Source organism: Carassius auratus, chromosome 13 (genome assembly GCF_003368295.1).
Source record: "Carassius auratus strain Wakin chromosome 13, ASM336829v1, whole genome shotgun sequence".
Taxonomy (NCBI): domain Eukaryota; kingdom Metazoa; phylum Chordata; class Actinopteri; order Cypriniformes; family Cyprinidae; genus Carassius; species Carassius auratus.
The window spans coordinates 20,907,516-20,931,577 of record NC_039255.1 but is presented as its reverse complement, the minus strand read 5'-3'; the positions used below and the strand labels follow the sequence as shown (position 1 = coordinate 20,931,577).

Sequence of the window (24,062 nt, the reverse complement as noted above, 5' to 3'; positions counted from 1 at the left end):
TTAAAGGAAAACAAAAAGTATGACGTTGAGTGTTTTTGTCTTTTTAATAATTTTAAAACCGTTACGATTTTCCCAATATTATATATTGGGATATATATATATATATATATATATATATATATATATATATATATATATATATATATATATATATATATATATATGTATATATATATATATATATATATGTATATATGTATGTATATATATATATATATATATATATATATATATATATATATATACGTATATATATATATGTATATATGTATGTATATATATATATATATATATATATATATATATATATATATATACGTATATATATATATATATATATATATATATATATATATATATATATATATATATATATATGTATATATATATATATATATATATATATATATATATATATATATATATATATGTATATATATATGAGCATAATCAATGGCTAGAACAACAACAACAACAAAATAAAGCGTCAAAATAAACCAGAAAGAACTTAAAAGGAAAATAACTACACAAGAAACATCGAAAAAAGGGGGTGGGAGTTGGTCTTTTAAATAAAAATAAAAATAAAAAAAGACTTAAGGGCTTTCTTGTTCTTAACAAATTTCAAAGATTTATGAGTTTTACCTCATTACACCCTGAATAAAGTTGGGTTTAGTTTTCAACCATCTGCACTTTAAAATTGTTTACCAAAACATACCAGGAAATTCTTAACAAATTCAAAATCTTTGTTTTCAAGAAAAATACCAAACCTGACTACCTATTTCAACACCCCTGGAACAGTCTCTGGCAGCAGTCTCAGCGCACGCCTCTGTCACGTGCTCATTGCTCGTCGTGATGGCTGCCTTGTGGCGAGCTCGTCATTTTGCCCGCTGTGTCGTCCGCTTCTCTGATCGTGATCTGTAAAACATTCGCTGAAATCTCGTCTTTAAACACGACATTAAAAGAGTTCGCAAAATAAGCTGTCATGGTCAGTAAAAGCTGTATTTCTAAGATTAGCGAGGCTGTTAATCAGATGCTAACATTAGCATGTTATCAGTCATGACTTGTACTAGTCCTGTCACTCACACCTGAGTGTTTTTGTTTTGTTTTTGTTTTTAACGATGAATAACAGTCTTAAATAATTATTTAAATGTTCAGCATGTAAAAACAATTATGCATAATATCAGTATGTTGAAAATAAGCTATGATGTACATGTTCTTTGTAAAGTTTGGAGTTCTTCAAATCACGCAACGACTGGACTTCAGATTCACTAAATTATAATTTAACTTGAAAGACGATCATCTGTGTTTTAACAGTTTAGTCGAGTGATTTTCTGTTGGTGATTAATGCATGTCATACTCTGATCTGCTACTCTGATTGGTCTGATGGTTATTTTCCACACCTAACACGTACGAGTTATACGTGTTTTTTTTTTTTTTTTTTTAAGTCTTGGCTTTGTGAGATCTGCGTCACTACTTTTTAAACTGTCTGTGTGTATTTTCACCTTCTTAATATAAAAGTATATAATTTGAAATGACTGAATAAATGTTATTTCTAGGCTGAAAGCAACCAAAACACTGCTGGCACTGTTCAAGAAGGGGAGAGTGAGAATACAGAGGATTCTGATCTGCAAGTTAGTGTACTTGGTCTCCTCTTCATATTAGTATTCATTTATTTGATTCAAAAAATAAATGAATTATAATATTTAATGAAGTACAATAATTTTGTAATCTACTACTCCATTTATGAAATGACTTCTCTTTTTAGATGACATCATAAATCTCTTAAATATTCATTTTTTTTTTAATTATTTTTTTTTTTACTTTAAATTCCACTATGGAACGAATCATTGGCCAAAATCAAGTCCCACCCTACATTTTTCTTGTTGCTAATCTCAATATATGTTTTTAGTATAATAATTTAAACCAGTTAGTTTCAAGGATTAATACATGAAATAACAATGAAAAATCTGCACCACTGTCTACAAAATATTATTTTGATTATTTATTATTTAAATTAATGTTTGTATATTATTTTAAAGTAGATTTTCCTCTGCCAAAGAAAGGACTTTTACTTTATGGCTAATGTCACCTTTAGTCAAGTCACCTTTATTAATATAGAGCTTTAAACGATACAGATTGTCACAACAAGGAAAATAATGTCAGCATTTCCTCCCCCTCTTACCTATTGACCCCCTTCTATTATGTGAGGAAATCAATTGATGATGGATAAAATCAAGTCTCAATCCAGTTTTTTAGAAGTCTGTAGCTGTATTGTTATGTTTTCAGATGAAACTCAGTGCTTTTCGGGCAAAGTGGATGTCTGAGCTTCAGCCCAGCTCAGGTGGAAAGAAAAGTGTCTCCAAAACTGCTGACCTGAAGAGGAAACAGGAAATTGCTAGAGAGGAGAAGGTGTGAGCTCATGATTTATAGGATGTGCCATTGCACACATTAGATGAACAGAATCTAATCAAGATTGTAAGAGTACAAGAGATCAAAATTACCAAAATAACTCTGTGCTGTCATGTCATATTCTTCACTTGACTGTGTCTTATCGCTGATTGTGTATGTGTGCTCAAAGGCCCGAGAGCTGTTCCTAAAGGCCGTCGAGGAAGAACAGAATGGAGCAGTTTATGAAGGTTTTTCTTTTTGATTAGCCATTCAGACTAATAAAATGGATTATGAAGAGCCAGTAGGTATAAATATCCCCATTTTGATTTTGCAGCCATCAAGTACTATAAGAGTGCAATGCAGCTGGTACCGGACATTGAGTTTAAGATCAACTACAGCAGAACTCCTGATCCGGACCGAAGTGGCAGTTAGTAAGTCCTCTGTCATTTACAAACCCGATTCCAAAAAAGTTGGGACACTGTACAAATTGTGAATAAAAACAGAATGCAACGATGTGGAAGTTTCAAATTTCAATATTATATTCAGAATACAACATAGATGACATATTGAATGTTTAAACTGAGAAAATGTATAATTTTAAGGGAGAAATAAGTTGATTTTAAATTTCATGGCATAAACACATCTCAAAAAATTTAGGAGGCCATGTTTACCACTGTGTGGCATCCCCTCTTCTTTTTATAACAGTGTACAAATGTATGGGAACTGAGGAGACAAGTTGCTCAAGTTTAGGAATAGGAATGTTGTCCCATTCTTGTCAAATACAGACTTCTAGTTGCTCAACTGTCTTAGGTCTTCTTTGTCGCATCTTCCTCTTTATGAAGCACCAAATGTTTTGTATGGGTGAAAGATCTGGACTGCTGGCTGGCCATTTCAGTACCCAGATCCTTCTTCTACGCAGCCATGATGTTGTAATTGATGCAGTATGTGTCTGGCATTGTCATGTTGGAAAATGCAAGGTCTTCCCTGAAAGACACAATGTCTGGATGGGAGCATATGTTGTTCTAGAACTTGGATATACCTTTCAGCATTGATGGTGCCTTTCCAGATGTGTAAGCTGCCCATTCCACATGCACTCTGGCAACCTCATACCATGAGAGATACAGGCTTCTGAACTGAGCGCTGATAACAACTTGTGTTGTCCTTTTCCTCTTTAGTCCGGATGACATGGCGTCCCAGTTTTCCAAAAAGAACTTGAAGAAACCGACAATGTTTTCTGGAAGTATTCCTGTGATTTCCATTACAGTAGCATTCCTCTATGTGATGCAGTGCGGTCTAAGGGCATAAGATCACAGGCATCCAGAGATTGCTCCAGATTCTTTTGAATCTTTGCATTATATTATGCACTGTAGATGATAATAACTTCAAACTCTGCAATTTTTCTCTGAGAAACTCCTTTTCTTATATTGCTCCACGTTGCAGCATTTGGGGAATGGGTGATCCTCTGCCAATCTTGACTTCTGAGAGACACTGCCACTTTGACAGGCTCTTTTTATACCCAATCATGTTGCCAATTGACCTAATAAGTTGCAAATTGGTCCTCCATCTGTTCGTTATATGTTCATTTAACTTTTCTGGCCTCTTACCTGTCTTACCTTGCTACCTTTTTGGAACGTGTAGCTCTCATGAAATCCAAAATGAGCCAATATTTGGCATGACATTTCAAATGTCTTACTTTCAACATATGATTTGTTATCTGTGTTCTATTGTAATTAAAATATAAGTTTATGAGATTTGTAAATTATTCCATTACTTTTTTACTCATAATTTGTACAACTTTTTTGGAATCGGGTTTGTATATTACACTTTTTTTTTTTTTTAATTATTGTGTTTTCTAGCCTTCTAAAATGTAAGAAAAAATGTTTACAGAATAATAATAACAATAGATGTTTAATTGAATAAAAGAAGGTAAATATTTCATAAACTATATGTTATATTTAATAATATATATATATATTATAAGATTTGCTTAAAGAAAATTAAGCTTTTGTGATTTTCTTTTTCATGACCATTTTCAACCGAATTTTTTCATTATATTATATTATATTTTTCTTATATATCGAAGATTCTGTTACATTATTTCATTAGTATTCATTCAAATGTTCTTTAAAATGTAAATTATATATATTTCGCTTCACAGTAATGATTATATTTTTTCCCCCCTTACAGTAATAATTGATATAAATGTGTGCAATTGCAATAAATAAAGTTTTTATAAAGCTTTATTTTCTACATGCAAAATAATTTTCAAGTTCCAATTTCTCTCTTTTGGTTTGCCGTTTGGAGGTTGAGTGCATGGTAATGTGAATTTTTGATTGTCAAACTCTTTAGCTTGGAGGACAATGAGAATGATCAGGAGATAGACGATCTATTGATGTACTTCCAACAGCAGCTGACATTGTGCGACGGCACCATGAAGCTGTGTGAGCCTGAGACAGACTCAACTCAGCTGCACATCTCGGGTAATTCTCACTCTGGAGCTAGTCTGTGGTTTTCTAGGGTTTACCCGTCGCATTGAAGGCCCTTTTCTTCATGTCCACAGCTTTGCCTTTCGAGGTGCTCATGTATATCTTCCGTTGGGTGGTGTCATGTGACCTGGACCTTCGAGCCTTAGAGCAGCTTTCCCTGGTTTGCAGGGGTTTCTATATCTGTGCCAGGTGGGCTCACACACTCATCAAACATCAGCATAAACCAGCTTCCCCACTTGTATCATAGTGGCTTGTGCTCAAAAGCACCACTCAGATTTGAAGCATAAAAACCTCAGTTTGTCATGTTTTTGTGGGTGTCTAATTTCAGGGACCCTGAGATTTGGCGCACTGCCTGTTTGAGGGTGTGGGGGCGGAGCTGCACCAAAATGCTGCCATTTTCATCCTGGAGAGAGATGTTTTTGGAAAGGCCACGTGTACGCTTTGATGGTAAATGTGTGCGTTTTTTCTGTCTTCTTAAATATGTGTGGCTTGTACACAATTTAATAAATGTCCATGGTTTGTGCAGGTGTTTACATCAGTAAAACATCATACATCCGTCAGGGGGAAGAGTCTCTTGATGGCTTCTACAGGGCTTGGCAGCAGGTGGAGTACTACAGGTGAGCTTGAGGCTTTAAAGGAAACTCCATTCAAAAATCTAAATTCTGTCAGCATTTACAATTTGTTTCCAAACCTGTATGCATTCCCAGTGTTTCCCACGGGATTTTGTAAGACAACAGACCTGTGTCCATCTAGGGATGTCTGGGGTCATTCACCCGTGAATGAAAATATTGATATTGGTTGAAAATAACAAAAATCTGTTGCAAAATTAAGAGCTTTAAATAATTTTCATTGACCAAATTTAATAGATATAATATAATAATACAGTAATATTAATATTGTAATAAAACTGCACTGTAAAATAAACAAAATGAACACTTTAATCATAGTAAGTATATCAAATTTGCAATACAATATTTGTACGGGTTTCTTTAGTTGTAGTTTAACCATCCAGCTTTTATTTTGACACAAAAATGCAGTTTGTGTGATATTTTTCTGTGTTAATGTGTTTTCAGGTACCTGCGCTTCTTCCCTGATGGTCAGGTGATGATGTTGACCACACCTGAGGACCCTTTGGTCACTGTCCCAAGGCTGCGCAGCAAGAACTCCAGGTATGTATCATGGGTCTAAGTAACAAGCCTCTGCTCTGAATTTTAACTTGGCTGACAGCACATTTCTAGGCCGTGTCATTTTTAAATCATTAAAGGTGACATCTTATGCCCATTTAATACAAGTTGTTATGAATATTTATGGGTCTTAATGAAATGTTTAATAAAATGTTCTTAATAAATTGGCTGATGGAGGAAATTTGCTAATACAGGACAGTCCGTCAGTGGTTGTAGGCATCATAGTGCTCAGAAAAACAAAATGGCTTGGTAATTGAGATTGATTAGATGGGATGTAACGATTCACTCAACTCACGATTCAATTTTATTCAGTTCACTTTTATTTATTTATTTTTTTAACAAAATGAGATTTAAGACAAATTATAAACGATTGCTTGGACAAAATGCTGCACATAACTTTGTGAAATTGAAATATAACACTATAATAATATACTAGTATAGCACTTCCAAATTAGGGCCTTTCGCACTGCTTTCGTTCCAGAACTAAATATACAGTACTGAAGTACTGGGACGATTTTGTGCGAACTATTTCCCAGCACCATTTAAAGGGTTGTATTCACACCAACAGTGTGTACTAGGGAGTGACGAAAGCCGGTTGACAGCGATGTCACTTGTGCGCGGCATTCAACAAAGTTAACAAAAATAACAACGTTAACAACAGGAGAATGGAGGATGCTGTGATTGGAGCTGTGTTTTTGTTGTGTCTCACAGGTTTCACAATAATGGCATGCAATGTCGATGTGTACGTAAAACGATGGAAAGAAGGAATCTCCAACGACAGCTTGTAGTGCTACAAGTGCCTGCCCATATATTGCTGTTCATCATACTTGCGAAATAGGTTGACACAATGTTTACAGTTATGTTTACACACCGTTTTAACTCATGGCGGGTGAGAGCGTTTTCAAATACGTTTGGCCAATAAATGTCTACTTACGTCACAGATTGTACCAGTTGTGCTGGTTAGAGGCAGTCTATTACTAAAATCGCACCCAGTTCTGGCAGTGTGAAAACACCCAAAAGTTAGTTACACAATTCGTTCTGGTGCTATGAAAAGGTTCCCACAGTGCGAAAGTCCCTATTATTGCTATTTGTTGGTTTTGATTACTTCTGCTGTGTAACGTTTGATCAGGCTCCAGTCCACCAGAGGGAGCCTTCACCTGAATATTGAACTCTGCCATTTCCTGTTCCTGCCACATCATTTCCTGTCTTGTCATTTCATGTCACCCTGTATATAAGTCATTTGTTTGCACTGCCATTTTGCGAAGTATTGCCAGTTCACTGCCTTACTAAGTGTTCTTTCATTGTTCCATTGTTGATACTTGTTATGATCTTTGCTTTTGCTCTTTTGACTCACGTTTTTGGATTACTGTTTTGGATTTGTCTGCCAGTGGATTGTTTTGCCTGTGTTTTGACCCAAGCCTGTTCCCTGACCACGAGTTGTGAATATTGTTTGGATTTTATGCTCAGATCCTATAATAAAGACCCGCTTATGGAATCAGCACTCAGCCTAAATCCTCCTTACATGCTGTCCTCATTTGTAAGTCGCTTTGGATATTTACACAAAATTTTAAAAACAAGCCCAAAATCAAATAGGTAAAACAAATAAAATAAATATTTTCATATAAACAAAATAAGGCTTTGTCTTTGCTATTTTCATTTAAAATGAGAGGCAGGCAACCACTGTATCTTAATCATGGTCCAAACAAAGATGCTGCATACATGCACATGAGCAGTTTTTAATCTAAATTAGATTGAATAATTAAATATAATTAAACATAATTATTTGACTTCAGTTTTGTGTAACTATACATAAAAAATATCTGCATGAAACAGAAACAACAGACAAGCTGAACGAGAAGCAGATCCACTCTCTGCCAGCAGGTGGAGCTTAAAGCGTTTCCTTGATTTCCGTTGTAAACAAAGCAGCGCTGCACTTATGAACTTTAATATGCATTATACAGAGGCAAGATGAAAAGAAAAAATACCATCTAAACTTTTCTAAAGACAATAAGTTCCCCTCAGATAACCTCCTACCCCTAATTGAATCGCGATTTGTTAAGCATCTAAACTGATTTGAATCTTCACATATTTGAATCGATTTTCAACCGGCTCGTGGTTAATTGTTTACATCACTGCTGCTTAGGTTTTTTGGGGTTTAAAAAAAGGAGTGAATGGATTTTTATCATTGTAGGGGGGCATGTGTCCATACACTGCTAAGACACATTTAAATGCAGACACCATGTAAAACTGAATTTTGCATCCAATGTCCAATTTTAACAAATCTTCAATTTTCACAGGATGGAGTCCATCATGTTTGGCCATTATCGGCTGTCTCAGGATACGGACAATCAAACCAAAGTTTATTTTGTTGTCTCCAAGAGAAAAGAAGAGGTTGGTTTGCATGTTCATGTTTACAGACCATTTTGTTTAACAACACTGTTCTATTTTTTTACATTTTTACTAGCATTGAACCAATTTTTTGTCATCTTCCAGCAAAGGGTGGCAGAGTACCAGAGGAGTCGGTTCTACAGGCGGAACACAGCCCCCGAAACTGAGCGCAGCTTCCATGTAGGACTGCAGCTGTCCTCTGGGGTGCGTCAACGCTTCAACAAGCTGGTGTGGATCCACCATTCCTGCCACATCACCTACAGGTTTCTCACTAATCTGCATTCACCAACACATCTGATGAGTCAGAATGAGATTCCACCTGCTGTCTGTTCATACAATAAATGAGGACGCTTTAGTTCATTACCTTGAATACGATGCTGATCTGTATGACTTGAATTTTTCTGTTTTGAAATATGTTCATCTCATGACGAAAGCAAATGGGGACAGAGAATGTCAAGCTCCAACATAACACAGAAGCACCAAAAAAATCATTATAGAAGTGGTCAATATAAAAATATAAACAAGTCAGGGTTCGAACAAAGTGCTTAAAATGCTTGAGGTACTTGATTGACTTCTTTTTTTTTTTTTAAGTCCTAGAAAACAGACATATTTTTGAGAAGGTACTTGAAAAGAACTTGAATATTTAAAGGCCATTATATATGACGTGTCTTGTTTTTTCTCAGTAAAACTATATTTTTACGCAAAATTAACGATGCAGCGCATCTGATATAAATATAGAGCCCTACTCTATAAACTCTTCCTCTGCATATAGTGTGCTGCTCTACATTTATAAAGGAAAACTGCATGTTATCTCACTGGATTTGTAATGTAAATCATTCATAAACCTATGCCAACACCCAAGCTCTGAGTAAAGTGAAGCATCTTCAGGCCGTTTGCGCCTCTGCAGGTATTTGTTATAATACATAATAAACTTATGTTGGCTGTTCATATTTTGTGCAGGCATCATGTAGGCATATTTTATCAGGGTTGTCGGGAACAGTCACGTCTAGACTTGAGCTCCATACCAATTGTGTCTGACAGTTTGATCCAGAGCAGTCAGTAGGCAGTGACTCCAGCATGCTGGGTGATTTTGTTCATTTCTAAACATTTTCTTTCTTTATCTTCCTTAGATCGACTGGAGAGACCATTGTCACTGCATTTGATGTAGACAAAATGTACACGCCTCTGTTTTTTGCACGAGTGAAGAGCTACACAGCCTTTTCAGAGCGTCCACTGTAGGACGACCCAAGCGATGCATCCAGTAACTCGACCCTTGACCCCTAATGGTTTACACCTGCTCACCCTACTGCTTCCAGCCCTGAGCTCTCTCTTATGAATGTAAACGAATGGTGTGACGTTTTTAGATTCCTATTCTTTAATGCAGCTCAAAGCATTTTGTTTTGTTTTAGTGACAGAATGGGTCTGCTGACAACTGGGACACCCACATAAATTAGCTATATTGTGATTTTCTCTTTTTGTTTTGTGTGTGTAAATTGTTTTGCTTAAGTCGAATTGAAATCAGAAAAAGAAAAATCAAAAATAAATCAAAAGCGGTCTTTGCAATATAAACAGATTTTTTTCCCGTTTGGCTGTTGTCACCTTTTCAACCGCTCAATATTTAGTCTTGTTGAATGTTTTGCTGTACTCAGAAATAGAAGGGAAGGGTGTTATAGACAGATTTGTTATAACATCATTTTCAATTTAAGTTCAGCTTGTTTTCTTTGGTGGACCCTGTACTTTAAATTTCTTTAAAATGTCTTTAATCATTGTCTTCGTTCACAATGACAAATAAAAAAATAAATCATCATAATCCAGAATCACAAATTACTATAAAAGTACTTGAAATTCATTGATCTAAATCTGTGGGAACTCATCAGTTCTACTGCAATTTATTTATTCTAATTAAATAGAATTAATTTAAAACCAGTAAGAGAAACCTTTCAATACACAAAAACTCAATATACCTGAAATCAAAAAGTCAAATGAACAAACACTGACACCTGATAGATTTCCAAATAAAATCAGTTTATTGGTATTGTGTCTGATGTTAATGGCCTATGTCTTGTATTAACATGTGCAGTATTACTTCTGTGATACACCATTAAATCTCTACTGTGCTATCGGCAAACAGCACTTGTAAACTGAATGGCTGGATCTACAGTATACGTCTGCACTGAAAGCATGAAATAACAGCATTATATCATTTACCAGGGAGTTAATACAATAATGCAAGATATCATTACTTATCCTAAACTGAACACTAACAGAGAGAATGACTTGATTTTTAAGAAGAAGGAATTATGATTATGAATCGGTAACAGAGGTTTCACAGTAGTATTCATTGTTTTCCTGCATTTCTATGTTTCATGATTTAACACACACAAGTTCAAACACAAGATCAGAATTAATGTTGCTTGAAAAGATCTTGAATGCTGGCAGATGAAACGCATTGGATCCTGATTTCTCAGTACAGGAACAGTACAGGTCGAAAGAACTTACAGTGCCTCAGAAAGGGAAAAGGAAAGCGTTACAGACTTATAAAAGTGCTTTTAATAACAGCGTAAGCCATTGTTTATACTTTTGGTAAATTTGAAACAGATGTGCTGAACTACTAATTCGTTATTACATTTTTGACACCAGAAAATAAATCAGAAGCTATTCATTGCTTCGTTGTTGCAGCAAAGAGCTCCTACAAGACTAGCCAGGTGAAGAGAACAGCACACTGACGTCTGCAGGCTGGAGAGACTGGTGGAGTCTCAAACAATGTCAGCACAATCTGCGCCAACATATACAACAAACAACTGTATAAATGTGTTGTGTTTTACAATAATCTCCAACCCTGGGTCCCGCCTGGCTCATATTTCACCAACAAATCAAAGGAAATATAATAATTAATTACTTTCTTAAAAAAAAAAAAAAGATTAAACTTGTGACGTTAATTAAATTTTAGCACATTTTAATGAAAAAAATTATCATTACTGTAATGCAAAACCAACTATAATTTAAATTTCAAAGTATCTACACATCGTAGTACAGTAAAATTTTAATGTAAAAAAAGAAAAGAAAATCTTACGGAAATAATGTAAAATACACAAAAAAGTGTACGTTTTACACTTACACAAGGACATGTTTTCTAGAGCTTCACTTACAATACAGCGCTACAACAAATTAGCTAAATACGTGTTAAAATTAAATAAACAGTCCATTTTCCTTTATAAACATACATTAATTAACTAAACTTGCTTGATTAGTTGATAAAACGAATTGTCTTCCATATTTCTCTGTATTTCTCAAGGTATTTTTATGCCTGTCTTGTAAGATTATATATGCCTGTGCTATAAAAAAAGATTGAATAGGCTGCTACAGTTTAATTCGGCTCATAAGTGTGACATAAATCTGTGTACTTCTGTACAATCATCTTTATGTCTACAAAGTTTGGTGAAAACACCAGTGCAATTAGTACAGTATTAAGGGTCGCCATCTTTGTTCTTCAAGAAAAATAACATATGAAAAACATCAAGTACTCTAACTTGGACCCTAATTCCTAATTTTTGGATTCAATATGAATAACGTGAGGTTGCAGTGTGCAGTAATGTGAGGAGTCTCTTAAAGATGAAATGGCTGTAGCGTGGTGACTGGATAGACATACGTGAAGCTCCTCTACTGCACTGATAACAATAACAGGACTGTAAGTGGATGATTGTCGTCAATCTGTGCGCGGTTTCCTGTGTTTAACCTTCTCATTGGATGTCACTCCATTAGCGTGACCGTTTATTGATCCATTTGAGTGATCGTTCTTCCGAGATCCCGCGTGGCTCTTATAGGTCTGTGGAGCAAAGAAGGGGAACATTCTGAGCATTTTTTCAAGACGTACTTTCACACAATACTATTCTTTATGCTGAGAATTTGTTAACCTTTATGTAGAAGTTTGAGAAGAGCAAGATAAGAGTGATCATATAAGTGATCTGGAAATACAGCCAGCCCATTGGGAAACCACATGGCCAAACTACAGCACAAGATGTCTGGAACATGGTCAGGACAAACTGGACCTGCAGGAGCAAACAGCCATCATTGATCATTCTTGAATTATTCTTCAATTTGATTAATTAAGTTAACACAAGTTTGCCTGTGGTAAAAAAAAAAGAAAAAAAAAAAGGTCCACATTCTGACAAATGTAACCATTAGTTTAATTAAAACTCACACTAGGAAACCATACTAGAGGAAGAGAAACGTTCACAAAATTGGAAAATTATCCATAAGTAAAAGACATTGACAAATGAACAATAAAGTTTTAGCCATCCAAACCTATTAGACTTTTCTATTTAGACTTATAGCAGTGAACACATTACACTACAAGAAAGCACTTGGCATTTTAATAAAGTGAAAGGGAAAAAATGCATTTTAAAGTGTCCTAATAGAAGTTTGGAGTAAAAGTGTGTACTTGCCAGCTGCCCTTGGGTGATGTATTTTTTCCACCACAGATACGGTCTGATGGCGGGGACAGCAGAGAGGCCGTAATACGAGTACATCAGCACATGGATGAAGCTGTTAAACGTCGAGCCAAAATAGGCTGATGAAAAGAGCAATAATATCAATATTAGTTCATCCATTTGCTTCAAATCAACCTATGAAACATCAAAGTGGGTTCCTTATGATACACATTTATATATTTGAAAATGTAAAAAAGAACTGACTATTCATGAACTTTAATTGGTAACCACAATCTATTCTAAGTAAATGGAGATCAACTTAAGAGACTCCTTTAAATGCCATGTTGCATTATTCAATGTTATGTTAGCTATGTTTTTATGCATCTGAAAAAATTCAGCATATAAAATGCACCATAAGCTCCTTCAGAAGCCTTTGACTGCAAAGCAGAGGAGTTTCCCTGTGAGGAGCTTACAGTGGCCACACGGCACCCAGTTCATGACGAACCACCAGATGTTGAGCATGGTGGCGTGATGGTACACGTGCAGGAAGGTGATCTGGTGGTTGTTCTTCCTCAGAATGAAGAAGAAAGTGTCCATAAACTCAATGAGTTTGGAGAAGTAATACCACCAAAGTACGTTTATCATCTGAGGAGGGATTAAAAGACAATCATTTACACAAGAACTAATTTCAACAGCGATGTTACAGAAATGCAGCATCAGTTACAAACGTTGTGAAATCACTAGTGCTGTAATTATTCTCACTCCACTTTAGATTGCCACTTAGGCAGTTATTGCTCTCTAACTAAACACTAAACAACAAATATAATACTGCTGAACTGTACAAGCTGTGTATTCTAGCATTACATCATGAAATTTTCTTGTGAAAAAACAAGTGAACTTAATTGCATTGAATGTGGAGTATATATTTACAGATAATATATTAATGAAATAAAGACCACCTAAGTGCAATCAATATCATGACTGTTTTTTTAACGCACTTAAGTACACCTTTAAATTTTATTTTAAATTCTTGTTTTAATAACCTTTCGTCAAGTGACCTTATTTTGATGTGTTGACTTTTATACAAAAGCACATATAAAGTACCTTAAATGTACTCATTACGAATGTGTAATTACAAATAAGTTTATATAGTACATGACATACAGGTGTTAATAGAAATCAAATTAAAGTATATTTAAGTTTACCAAAGAATTATTATGTTAATGGTATAGTTCAACCAAAAATGGTTTACTCACTTTTAAGCCATGGGTGGATTTGAAATTCTTCTTTCAGACGAATACAATCAGAGTTATGTCCAGACTTATAAAGTGGTAAATATTGAATTTTTTTTTTTACACAAATGCATTGTGTCACTTCAGAGGGCCTTTATTAACCCCCCGGAGCCATGTGGACTTATTTTATAATGGATGGGTGAATTCTTTTGAACTTCAAATTTTGGGCTACCACCCACTCCCATTATAAAGCATGGATTAGCCTGGACATTATTTAACATAACTCTGATTGTATTCGTCTGAAAAAACATGTCTAATTCACCTAAGATGGCCTGAGGGTGAGTTAATCATGGGGTAATTTTCATTTTTTAAATTACATACAAAGATTAACTTAAATGGTCACAAAGCTAATTACATTAAATTCACTTAGCTCTTAAGTATATTTAAAGAATATTATTTCATTAATAAGTACGTTTTAAAGTTTTCTAAAGTGTCATACAAGGGTCATTCATTTATAGTGTTAAAAATACTTTTCACTAAGCCCTGTCTGAAAAAAATAAATAAATAAAAAACCCTTACTGACCAATTCACCACTGTTTCCATTCACCATATATTCAGATACCTTTTCCTCTTTCTTTTCTACTAGGATATAACAGAGTATCCAAAGAGGATTCATGTTTAAATCTTGAAATAAACCATCACAGGTCAGTGCTGTGGATCATGAGGTGATGTATGTCTCAGAGCACCATGCACTGCCAGGTTTTCAGGGTCATGGTGACACTTGATACAAAAAACTCTTTTAGAATAACTTTTTCTAGTCATATGATAAAGGGAAGAGAACGAAACACGAAACCTTAAAAAATAACATTTCACCTAATTTGTGGAACAGAGCAGCCAGGTCAACTGTACACTCACATCAACCTGATGGGGAATATTGTCTCTTTTCTGAGGATTATGATAAAGAGTAAAGCTAAATCTTAGACTTCTCCATATCTCACACAGTGTATTTTACCCTGTTGTCAGCCTCTCCTCCACTGCGGGTGTTCTGGCAGAAGAAGTTGTATCCGCCTTGATACACTGACATTACCAGCTGTAGAGACAGAAGGACAACAGAATGAATCATCATCTCCACACCACTGTACAATCTTCCCAGTATGTAGCACATTTCTGGAATTAGTACTAATGCTTGAGGATCAATTTGGTTACATTTTATTTTACAGTATGTGTACTGTACTTACCATGTACTTACCCTAGGAAGTAGTACAGTATATGGTAAACATGTTAAGGGGGTAGTTCAAGGTTAGTACGTAGTTATTAACCAGTTATTGTAAATGCTATAATATGTACACAGTACTTCCACTGTATAATGGTTGACACAGGAGCTCTAGATTTTTTTCAATAGGTCCATTTAGTCAGTAGCCTTTATTTATGTTCAAAGCATATTACTAAAAATACTTATAACTAAAAAATATACATTCATTTTTAATTCAGAGTAATAGCTGGAAATACAACTATAAATATAACTCATTAATTCATGAAAACCTTTGCTGGAAATCAGTGGCATATCTTTTAAAACATTACTGGTTTATTTTATGCATCCTAACTATCACAAGGCTTGTGATTTCAACAAAACAGGGCATTAAATGGATCAAAATTCTCTTGCACAAGCTTCTATTGCAAAGGTAGCTTTAAGCAAGTATTTAAAATAAACTTCTCCTCTGTTAACTGAAGTGGAACGCACTATGAACTGCTGCAGAGGCCTGCAGGTGTACAGCTGATGCGTGGAGATATTTTACTGCTAACTTGTACAGTAAAGTGCACAAACATGCTTCATTTTTCACATTTTCATTCTTTTGAACTGTCATCCATGATCTTGTTCTCAGCTCTCTCTGAACACAGTGCAGACCTCCTGGAAAATCTCCCATGAGCCTCTAATCTGTCATTGTTAACTGTCTCATTTTGAATAAAGCCCCTGTTCAAGGTTTTTCAGCAAATACAAAGTGAAAGCGACACATCTGTCCCCAATATATACATCTTATTAAACCTCAAATAGGGTTCTCATTAATGCCTGATCTTATGTTACCAGTGACAATGTTATTCAGAGGGGGACATCTCAACTCAAATTCTTTAAAAGGACTTTTAGGAGACACAAAGTGCCATTCCACTGTCTCAATATAGTCGTACCGTATTTTCCGGACTATAAGTCGCTCTTTTTTTTCATAATTTGGCTGATCCTGCGACTTATAGTCAGGTGCGACTTATTTATCAAAATGAATTTGACATGAACCAATAGAAATGGACCAAGAGAAAACATTACCGTGTACAGCCGCGAGAGGGCTACCGATTCTGTACCGTGTACAGAATCTTTTGTTCGTTATCTGGCTCGGCTCGGTGTTCTTCTTCAGTTCTCTCTTCACAGCAGTTCAGTCAGTGTACTTTTTGAATATTATATATATATTGGTTTGTTTTAACTGGATTCATGCTTATTAGACACACGAACCGTTTTAAACGATTCAGTTCGATTTAGTGAACTGGTTCAAGAAGATCCAGTTACATATAGTGATTCGTTTACGAACCGGATATCAATACACTACAGTGAACTCTCTCACAACAGACGCGGAAAAGAGAAGACAATGCTGAATGAAGTCGTCGTTTTTGTTATTTTTGGAACAAAATGTATTTTCGATGTTTCAACAAATTAACATTCAAATTAAATTCAGCAAATTATTACCTTTCTGAACATGGACAGTATACCGTACACTTTCAGTGGAGGGACAGAAAGCTCTCGGACTAAATCTAAAATATCTTAAACTGTGTTCTGAAGATGAACGGAGGTCTTACTGGTTTGGAATGACATGAGGGTGAGTCATTAATGACATAATTTTCCTTTTTGGGTGAACTAACCCTTTAAGTAAAAGTACTGAAGTTCTTGTTTTTAAAAGTACTTGAGTATCAAGAGTATAAGAGTACAATTTCTAAATATTGCATTACTACTGCCACAGTGATTACATTTATTTGCAATGCAGATAGCATGGAGAGTGCAAATTAGGCAAGAAAGAACTCTGAAGGTGCACATGGAGTGTACCTCAAGGCTCAGTACTAGGGCCGCTACTCTTCACACTTTACATGTTACCCTTGGAAGATATCATCAGAAAACATGGTGTTAACTTTCACTGTTATGCTGATGATACTCAGCTCTATATTTCTTTGCGGCCCAATGAAACACACCAATTTGAAAAAGTAATGGAATGCATAGTCGATATAAAAAACAGGTGTTAATTATAGGACCTAAAAACTCTGCATGTAATAATCTAAAACACTGTCTAAGATTTGATGGCTGCTCTGTCAATTCTTCGTCATCAGTTAGGAACCTAGGTGTGCTATTTGATCTTTCCTTAGAAAGACACGTTTCTAGCATTTGTAAAACTGCATTTTTCCATCCCAAAAAATATGTAATGCTTTATTGGGTGGTTGTTCTGCACAATTAGTAAACAAACTACAGCTAGTCCAAAATGCAGCAGCAAGAGTTCTTACTAGAACCAGGAAGTATGACCATTTCATTAAGGTGTTCAGTTTCTGTCAAAACTGCACTGACTTCCTATCAAACATTGTATAGATTTAAAAATATTGCTCACTGAGTGGTTTAGCACCTCAGTATTTGAATGAGCTCTTGTAACATTATAATCCTCTATGTCCGCTGCGTTCTTAAAACTCTATTTGATAATACCAAGAATATCAAAATCAACTGCAGGCAGCAGATCCTTTTCCTATTTGGCGCCTAAACTCTGGAATAACCTACCTAACATTGTTTGGGAGGCAGACACACTCTTGCAGTTTAAATTTAGATTAAAGACCCATCTCTTTAACCTGGCTTACACATAACACACTAATATGCTTCTAATATCAAAATCCGTTAAAGGATTTTTGGCTGCATTAATTAAGTAAACCAGAACCAGAAACACTTCCCATAACACCCGATGTGCTTGGTACATCATTAGAAGAATGGCATCTACGCTAATATTTGTCTGTTTCTCTCTTATTCCGAGGTCACTGTAGCCACCAGATCCAGTCTGTATCCAGATCAGAGGGTCACTGCAGTCACCCGGATCCAGTACGTATCCAGACCAGATGGTGGATCAGCACCTAGAAAGGACCTCTACATCCCTGAAAGACAGCCGAGACCAGGACAACTAGAGCCCCAGATACAGATACCCTGTAAAGACCTTGTCTCAGAGGACCACCAGGACAAGACCACAGGAAACAGATGATTCTTCTGCACAATCTGACTTTGCTGCAGCCTGGAATTGAACTACTGGTTTCGTCTGGTCAGAGGAGAACTGGCCCCCCAACTGAGCCTGGTTTCTTCCAAAGGTTTTTTCTCCATTCTGTCACCGATGGAGTTTGGGTTCCTTGCCACTGTCGCCTCTGGCTTGCTTAGTTCGGGTCACTTCATTTACAGTGATATTGTTGACTTGATTGCAAATAAATGCACAGACACTATTTAAACTAAACAGAGATGACATCACTGAATTCAATGATGAACTGTCATTTTGCATTATTGACACAGTGTTTTCCTAATGAATGTTGTTCAGTTGCTTTGACGCAATGTATTTTGTTTAAAGTGCTATATAAATAAAGGGGACTTGACTTGACATGGACTGTGATTCATCACCAGCTGGTTTGTCTTGCTCAATTTCCAAAAAGTCAAACCATCGGTATCCAAGTGCATGACATTTTAATACCAACTTAAAAGGCCCCAGTCAATTCAAATATCTGTATCAGAGGTCCCCTAATGCCCTGCTCCTGGAGAGCTACCCTCCGGCAGATGTCCTGCCTGTCATTATCAAGTAACCCTGATGTCTGCTTCAGGTGTGTTTGATCAGGGTTTGAGTTTAAATCTGCAGGAACAGGACTGGAGACACTTGCTCGAGATTGTGTAATACCTATTAGAGCCTAAAATCAATGGAAATTCAAAACTGCTGAAATGTATCTGAAAGGCCCTCCAAGTCAGAAGAATTACAAATACATTTTAGAAAGTAGTGATAGCAGGAAAAGCCAATGTTATTTTTTTATTTATTTTATCTTAGTTTTTTTGTTTCTTTACATATTTTGAATGTGCATTCATTTGTATAATGGTATGACCACTTAGAAATAGACACACACATAACAAGCTCACCTCATAGAACATGTAGAAGGACAAAAGCGTCAGGCCGAGGTTATATGGCACTAGCAGTGCTCTGCAGGAGTATGGCTGTCTATTCTTCATGTATTTTGGTCCCATCCACACAATCAGAAGATACATGACAGTGAAGGCAAAAGTGGGGATGTAGTTGTCCAGTAGAAGCCATCCTCTAACCCGAGGATCTGCAATTGATAGAGTACAACCACCCTCACGCATATGCAACGGCATTAAGATGCTCAATAAATAAATAGGCTGCATAAGACGTGATGTGAAGCAGATTAAAATCATCAGCATGCAAAAATATTGTTTTAGCTCTGAAAATAAAGTGAGAATATGTTATATTTGCTAATCCTGCAAAGTTTGCTCAGACGTTTGCCATATAGGAATCATATAGGAACACAACAGCAATAAAGAGAATTGAAGATGTGTAAAAAAGGAGTATTGGTCTTACCCCTGGGTCCCATCCAAGAGTCAATATAAGTGTTAACTCTGTGATTAAAGGTCTCCATCTTTAACCTTCGGGAGAAATTATATGAAAATTACTTCAGCTGTTTACACAAGCACAGTGTCAGAACAAATATACATTCAGCCTGTCTGTGGAAGTCCTAAAACTTAATACAACTATTTAAAAAGGGCAAGAAGAAGTTAACCTTATAAATCCTTGCTGGAACACTTATTGATTAGAGCAATAAAAATGGCTGCCCACAGCAAGGACTACCATCCATCAGGTTAAATTCTCTTTATCGCCTTTGTTTAGCTCAGTAAAGGTCAAGACAAAGTGCTTATAACCCAGAAAACCTTTATTTCCTTTGTTAGTAGGACTAAAGATGAGAATACATTAACTCAGATAACCTTAGCTCATTATTAGACATAGTTTCTCCACACCCTCAAGCAGGCCTTTATTGTGTTTATTGAAGCAGCCTGTCAAGTGTCGCTGCTGTTGCCATAAGATATGCAAATGTATCCAAGTAATGGCTTGTACTGATTTTGTTTTTGGCGTGAAATGTGACATGCTCTTGACCACTTTTTTTAATCTTAATATGATAATATTTGAAAATCGTAAGTTACATCTCATGACAACAAATATGACAAACTAAAATGGTATTATCATCTATTCATTGTGAACTTTTTTAAATGTGCATAACTATGATTGCACTTTGGATAATAATAAACTCATGAATCAACATACAATAAAAAAATAATAATAACTACAAAAACACAAAATGCTGACAAAAAGTCTGCAAATGTATAACAATAAGTACTAAAAACTTGATATACAACAATTGCTTAATATAAAATGAAATTAAAATTATATTTAAAAAAAATTACCGGGGTTCAAACACTTTGAGTCCTTTAATGTTCTATGCTTTTAGTGTCTAGCAAATCTGAAATGTATGGCTAATGCTAAAACACACCCACAATGGAGAATACGCTCACAGATGCACACACACACACACACACACACACACACACACACACACACACACATTTTGTTGCAGATATAAATATTTGAAATAACTGATATGTAACAAAATGGTTACTGCAAGTCTCCTGTTTAAAACACATTTTTTCAGGTTTAACTAATCATAATGTGGCATAATTGTAAAACGGATATATCTGTATAAATTAAGTGTAATCATTTTGCATGCTTATTTGGAATGATATGATGATATGATATAAGTTTTCTTTTAGTATTTATAGGCTTTTGGGTAAACTAGATCAAGATATTTTAAAATTATTCAGTAATAGCTGTCCAAATGCAGAAGTTCAATATTTTGTTCATAATTATCGACCCAGAGAGTCGAGAGGATTGTATACTGTATTGATTTTATTGATTTTGATTTAAAAACCAAGGACTAGTTCACAAAAGTAGGTTTTTAAATGATCTCAAATATTTAAATAACAATTTGATTGACAGCAGTAGTCCTAGAGGCAAAGTTGATCAGAATCAGCTGATCTATCATATGTGAATATTTTAAATAATTGTGAATATATATATTTTTTTCAATTTGAAGTCATTTACCATAGAAATAAGAGTTTTTGAAAACATTTTAACTGTTATAGCACCACCTATGGTCAGATCTCCCAGAAACTTTGCTTGCTTGTTAAGAATCATCTGTTGCATGTGCTCACCTAATTTCTGGTATTTTGGCAACACCCCTTTTCTAAATGACCACGTTATAGCTAACTAAAGGGTAAACTTCAGAATTTTTTTGTAATGATTGATCTATTGTTTTGCTGTGGTTTAATTGTGGTTGAGTAAAAAACAGAGAAATAGTTTTTAACATAATTAAGGATATTTAATAAATGATTTGATTGAGAGCGATTTGATTGAAATCATTTGAAACGCCATTTGATTTCTAGTGGCAATTTTTTTTTCAAAATACTTTTACAGACCTCTAGGGCCATGAGTCAAACATGCCCATCAAGTTTCAATCCGATCAGCCTCCGTTTACCTTCACAATTCATTGGTCGATGGCAGACATGAATTTTTATATACACAAATGTCCTCAGACACTTGTGGAAAAAGACACTGCATACTAATTTTCAAGTCGATCAAACTAACAGGTGCGTAGTAATAGAGTTTTTTTTTATTATATTTTTTCTTTGTACCATGACCTCGGATTGAGCTGTTACATGGGAGTTCTGAGTTTGGCGAAAATTTATTTTTCGATTCAAGAGTTATAGGGGCACCTCTTATGAATGTCCCATCATTACAGTAAATGTAAAGGGTTTTTTTTTCTTTTTTTTTTTTTTTTTTGATAATTGATATTCACTCTCCAGAAAATATTTCTGCACCAGTTTGGTTTTGATATGTTGAAAAACATGCGACTCTTTTGCAAAAGTACTAGATTTGTCAAAATCTACAAATAAATTACAAAATTTCCCTAGAATCTGACGCATGCTTTTTGTACAACTGAGTTTTAGTGCCATGTAAAAAAAAATAAAAATAATCTTAGGTTTCGAGATTAAAGTAGTAATATTTCGAGAATAAAGTCGAAATAACGTGAATAAAGTCTAAATATTTCAAGAATAAAGTCGAAATATGGGAGAAAAGTTGAAATGTTTCGTGAATAAAGTCGAAATACTACAAGAATAAAGTTGAAATGTTTTTAGAATAAAGTCGAAATAATACGAGAATAAAGTCAAAGTGTTTCAAGAATAAAGTCGAAATATAACTATATAAAATATATAAATATAACTTTTTTTACTATTTAAATTATCTTAACATTTCGACTTTATTCTCATAGTATTACGACTTTATTCTCGTATTTTTTTTTTTTTTTTTTTTTCAACGTGTCACTAAAACGCCGTCATAGTTTTTTCCATCCTGAGCCAAGAATTACAACGATTAGTCTGCGATAAGTTTAGAAGCAATGAGCAATTTCGTACTGGTTATCGCTGTAGCGCCCCCGTCAGGCCGATTGGGGCGAGCCTTGGTCACGTTGTAGACGATGTGAGTACTACCATTCCCTCCATGTTTCAAGTCTCTACGACTTACGCTTTGGTCTGCCTGATCAGTTTTACATGGAGATTGCTGATCCGTGGCCATTCTAACATTTACAATAGGGTTTCAGCTCTACGCACTTGAGCCCCTGAAGATTATAGCGTGATGTCTCACAGCGGGGCACTGCTGTCACTGATTTGCAATGTTATCAACTACTCGATAGGATCATATTGCTTTTATACAACAGATCAGAAAATGCAAATACACTTTTCAAGACGACCCTGAAACGTTTTTGCTAAGTCTTCTTCATCAGAACAAATAACGAACGGCTTTGGGTCACATCGTCGTAAACCTAATGCTTCTAATCTTTGATAAAGTCATGTCATATAAGGTCACGGACGCATCATTATGCCCCAGACAGCTCAGTTCCAGATGACATTTTGGGGTGTTTCCATCTCTTTAGCGTCATGGCCAGTAAAACTATTGGAAAGCATCTTACCTTTCTTCAGCCCGATATTTTCTTCAGTGCTGTCCTCTGCGGATTGTGTCGTCAGTGTGAAAGGGTGGACAAATCTCGTGAACTAAAGAGCGTCATGAGTGTCTATAGTCCACCTTAAACTGATGCGTATAACGGGACGCGCTCGAATAACTTGCTTTATACTGCCGCTCCAGGGCAAAGTCTGCGAGCACACTGCGTCCCCCGCTGCCCTTTACTGTCATGCAGATTAAAAAAATCAGATACGTTTAATTCCTAGAGCAAAAGTATGCAACTGGGACATTCATAACGCGTTGAAATAACAGGACCATTGATAGAGGTGTAGTGTCAAAAGTGATGGTTTATTCACATTTAGAATGTCGCCATGCCACTGCATGAACAATTATTGTGCTTCAAATGGATTTAGAACGTTAACGTTACCGTTCTGAGTTCCATTATGACGCGCGTTCTAGCGGCTTGTTTTAAAAATTGTGCTGCTGCACAATTTACATGGCTTGAACTGTTTCGCGAACTAAAAGTCACCCCATTCATCTGAAGTTAGAACAGACCAATCACAGCGCTGCTATGATCTGGAGCCGAAGCAGGCCAATCACAGAGCTGCACTGATGCAGAGAGCGCATCAAGGGGCCCATGAACAATTACAGGAAAAATGTCACAAGTTCCACCAAACGTGCTCACGTGGACCACACAACAATCATGTAACATTTTCTTTTTTTGGAAAGCAGTGGTTAATCGTTAATCTTTTTATATAGATATTGTAGTGTCTAATTCTTTTAAATTGTATGGAATTTTGTTACGTAGTTACACCCTGGAGAGACTATTAAAATT

General features: G+C 35.5%; 2 protein-coding genes across 3 annotated transcripts; one reads left to right on the top strand and one right to left on the bottom strand.

Annotated features, from left to right (window-relative positions):
- The first annotated feature begins 820 nt into the window (after window positions 1-820).
- Window positions 821-10,254, top strand: LOC113113011 (F-box only protein 9-like). 2 transcript variants are annotated; one of them, XM_026279096.1, is made up of 13 exons: window positions 823-985; window positions 1,557-1,631; window positions 2,287-2,409; window positions 2,579-2,636; window positions 2,723-2,819; window positions 4,738-4,868; window positions 4,949-5,063; window positions 5,203-5,321; window positions 5,401-5,491; window positions 5,948-6,043; window positions 8,356-8,449; window positions 8,552-8,709; window positions 9,577-10,254. In XM_026279096.1, exons 1-13 carry the CDS (start codon window positions 983-985, stop codon window positions 9,683-9,685), a joined length of 1,269 nt encoding a protein of 422 aa, XP_026134881.1. In that variant the 5' UTR covers window positions 823-982; the 3' UTR covers window positions 9,686-10,254. The 2 variants fall into 2 exon arrangements, with proteins under 2 accessions (XP_026134882.1, XP_026134881.1); XM_026279097.1 differs by lacking the exons at window positions 8,356-8,449; window positions 8,552-8,709; window positions 9,577-10,254 and adding an exon at window positions 6,770-7,555 and having other exon boundaries at window positions 821-985.
- Window positions 10,255-10,450: 196 nt separating this feature from the next.
- On the bottom strand, window positions 10,451-23,429 carry LOC113113012 (elongation of very long chain fatty acids protein 5-like). Its single transcript, XM_026279098.1, has 8 exons — window positions 23,238-23,429; window positions 19,742-19,806; window positions 19,285-19,472; window positions 15,121-15,198; window positions 13,350-13,521; window positions 12,892-13,016; window positions 12,361-12,495; window positions 10,451-12,272 (listed from the first exon to the last, which is right to left on the bottom strand). Exons 2-8 carry the CDS (start codon window positions 19,797-19,799, stop codon window positions 12,153-12,155), a joined length of 876 nt encoding a protein of 291 aa, XP_026134883.1. The 5' UTR covers window positions 19,800-19,806; window positions 23,238-23,429; the 3' UTR covers window positions 10,451-12,152.
- Window positions 23,430-24,062: the final 633 nt, after the last annotated feature.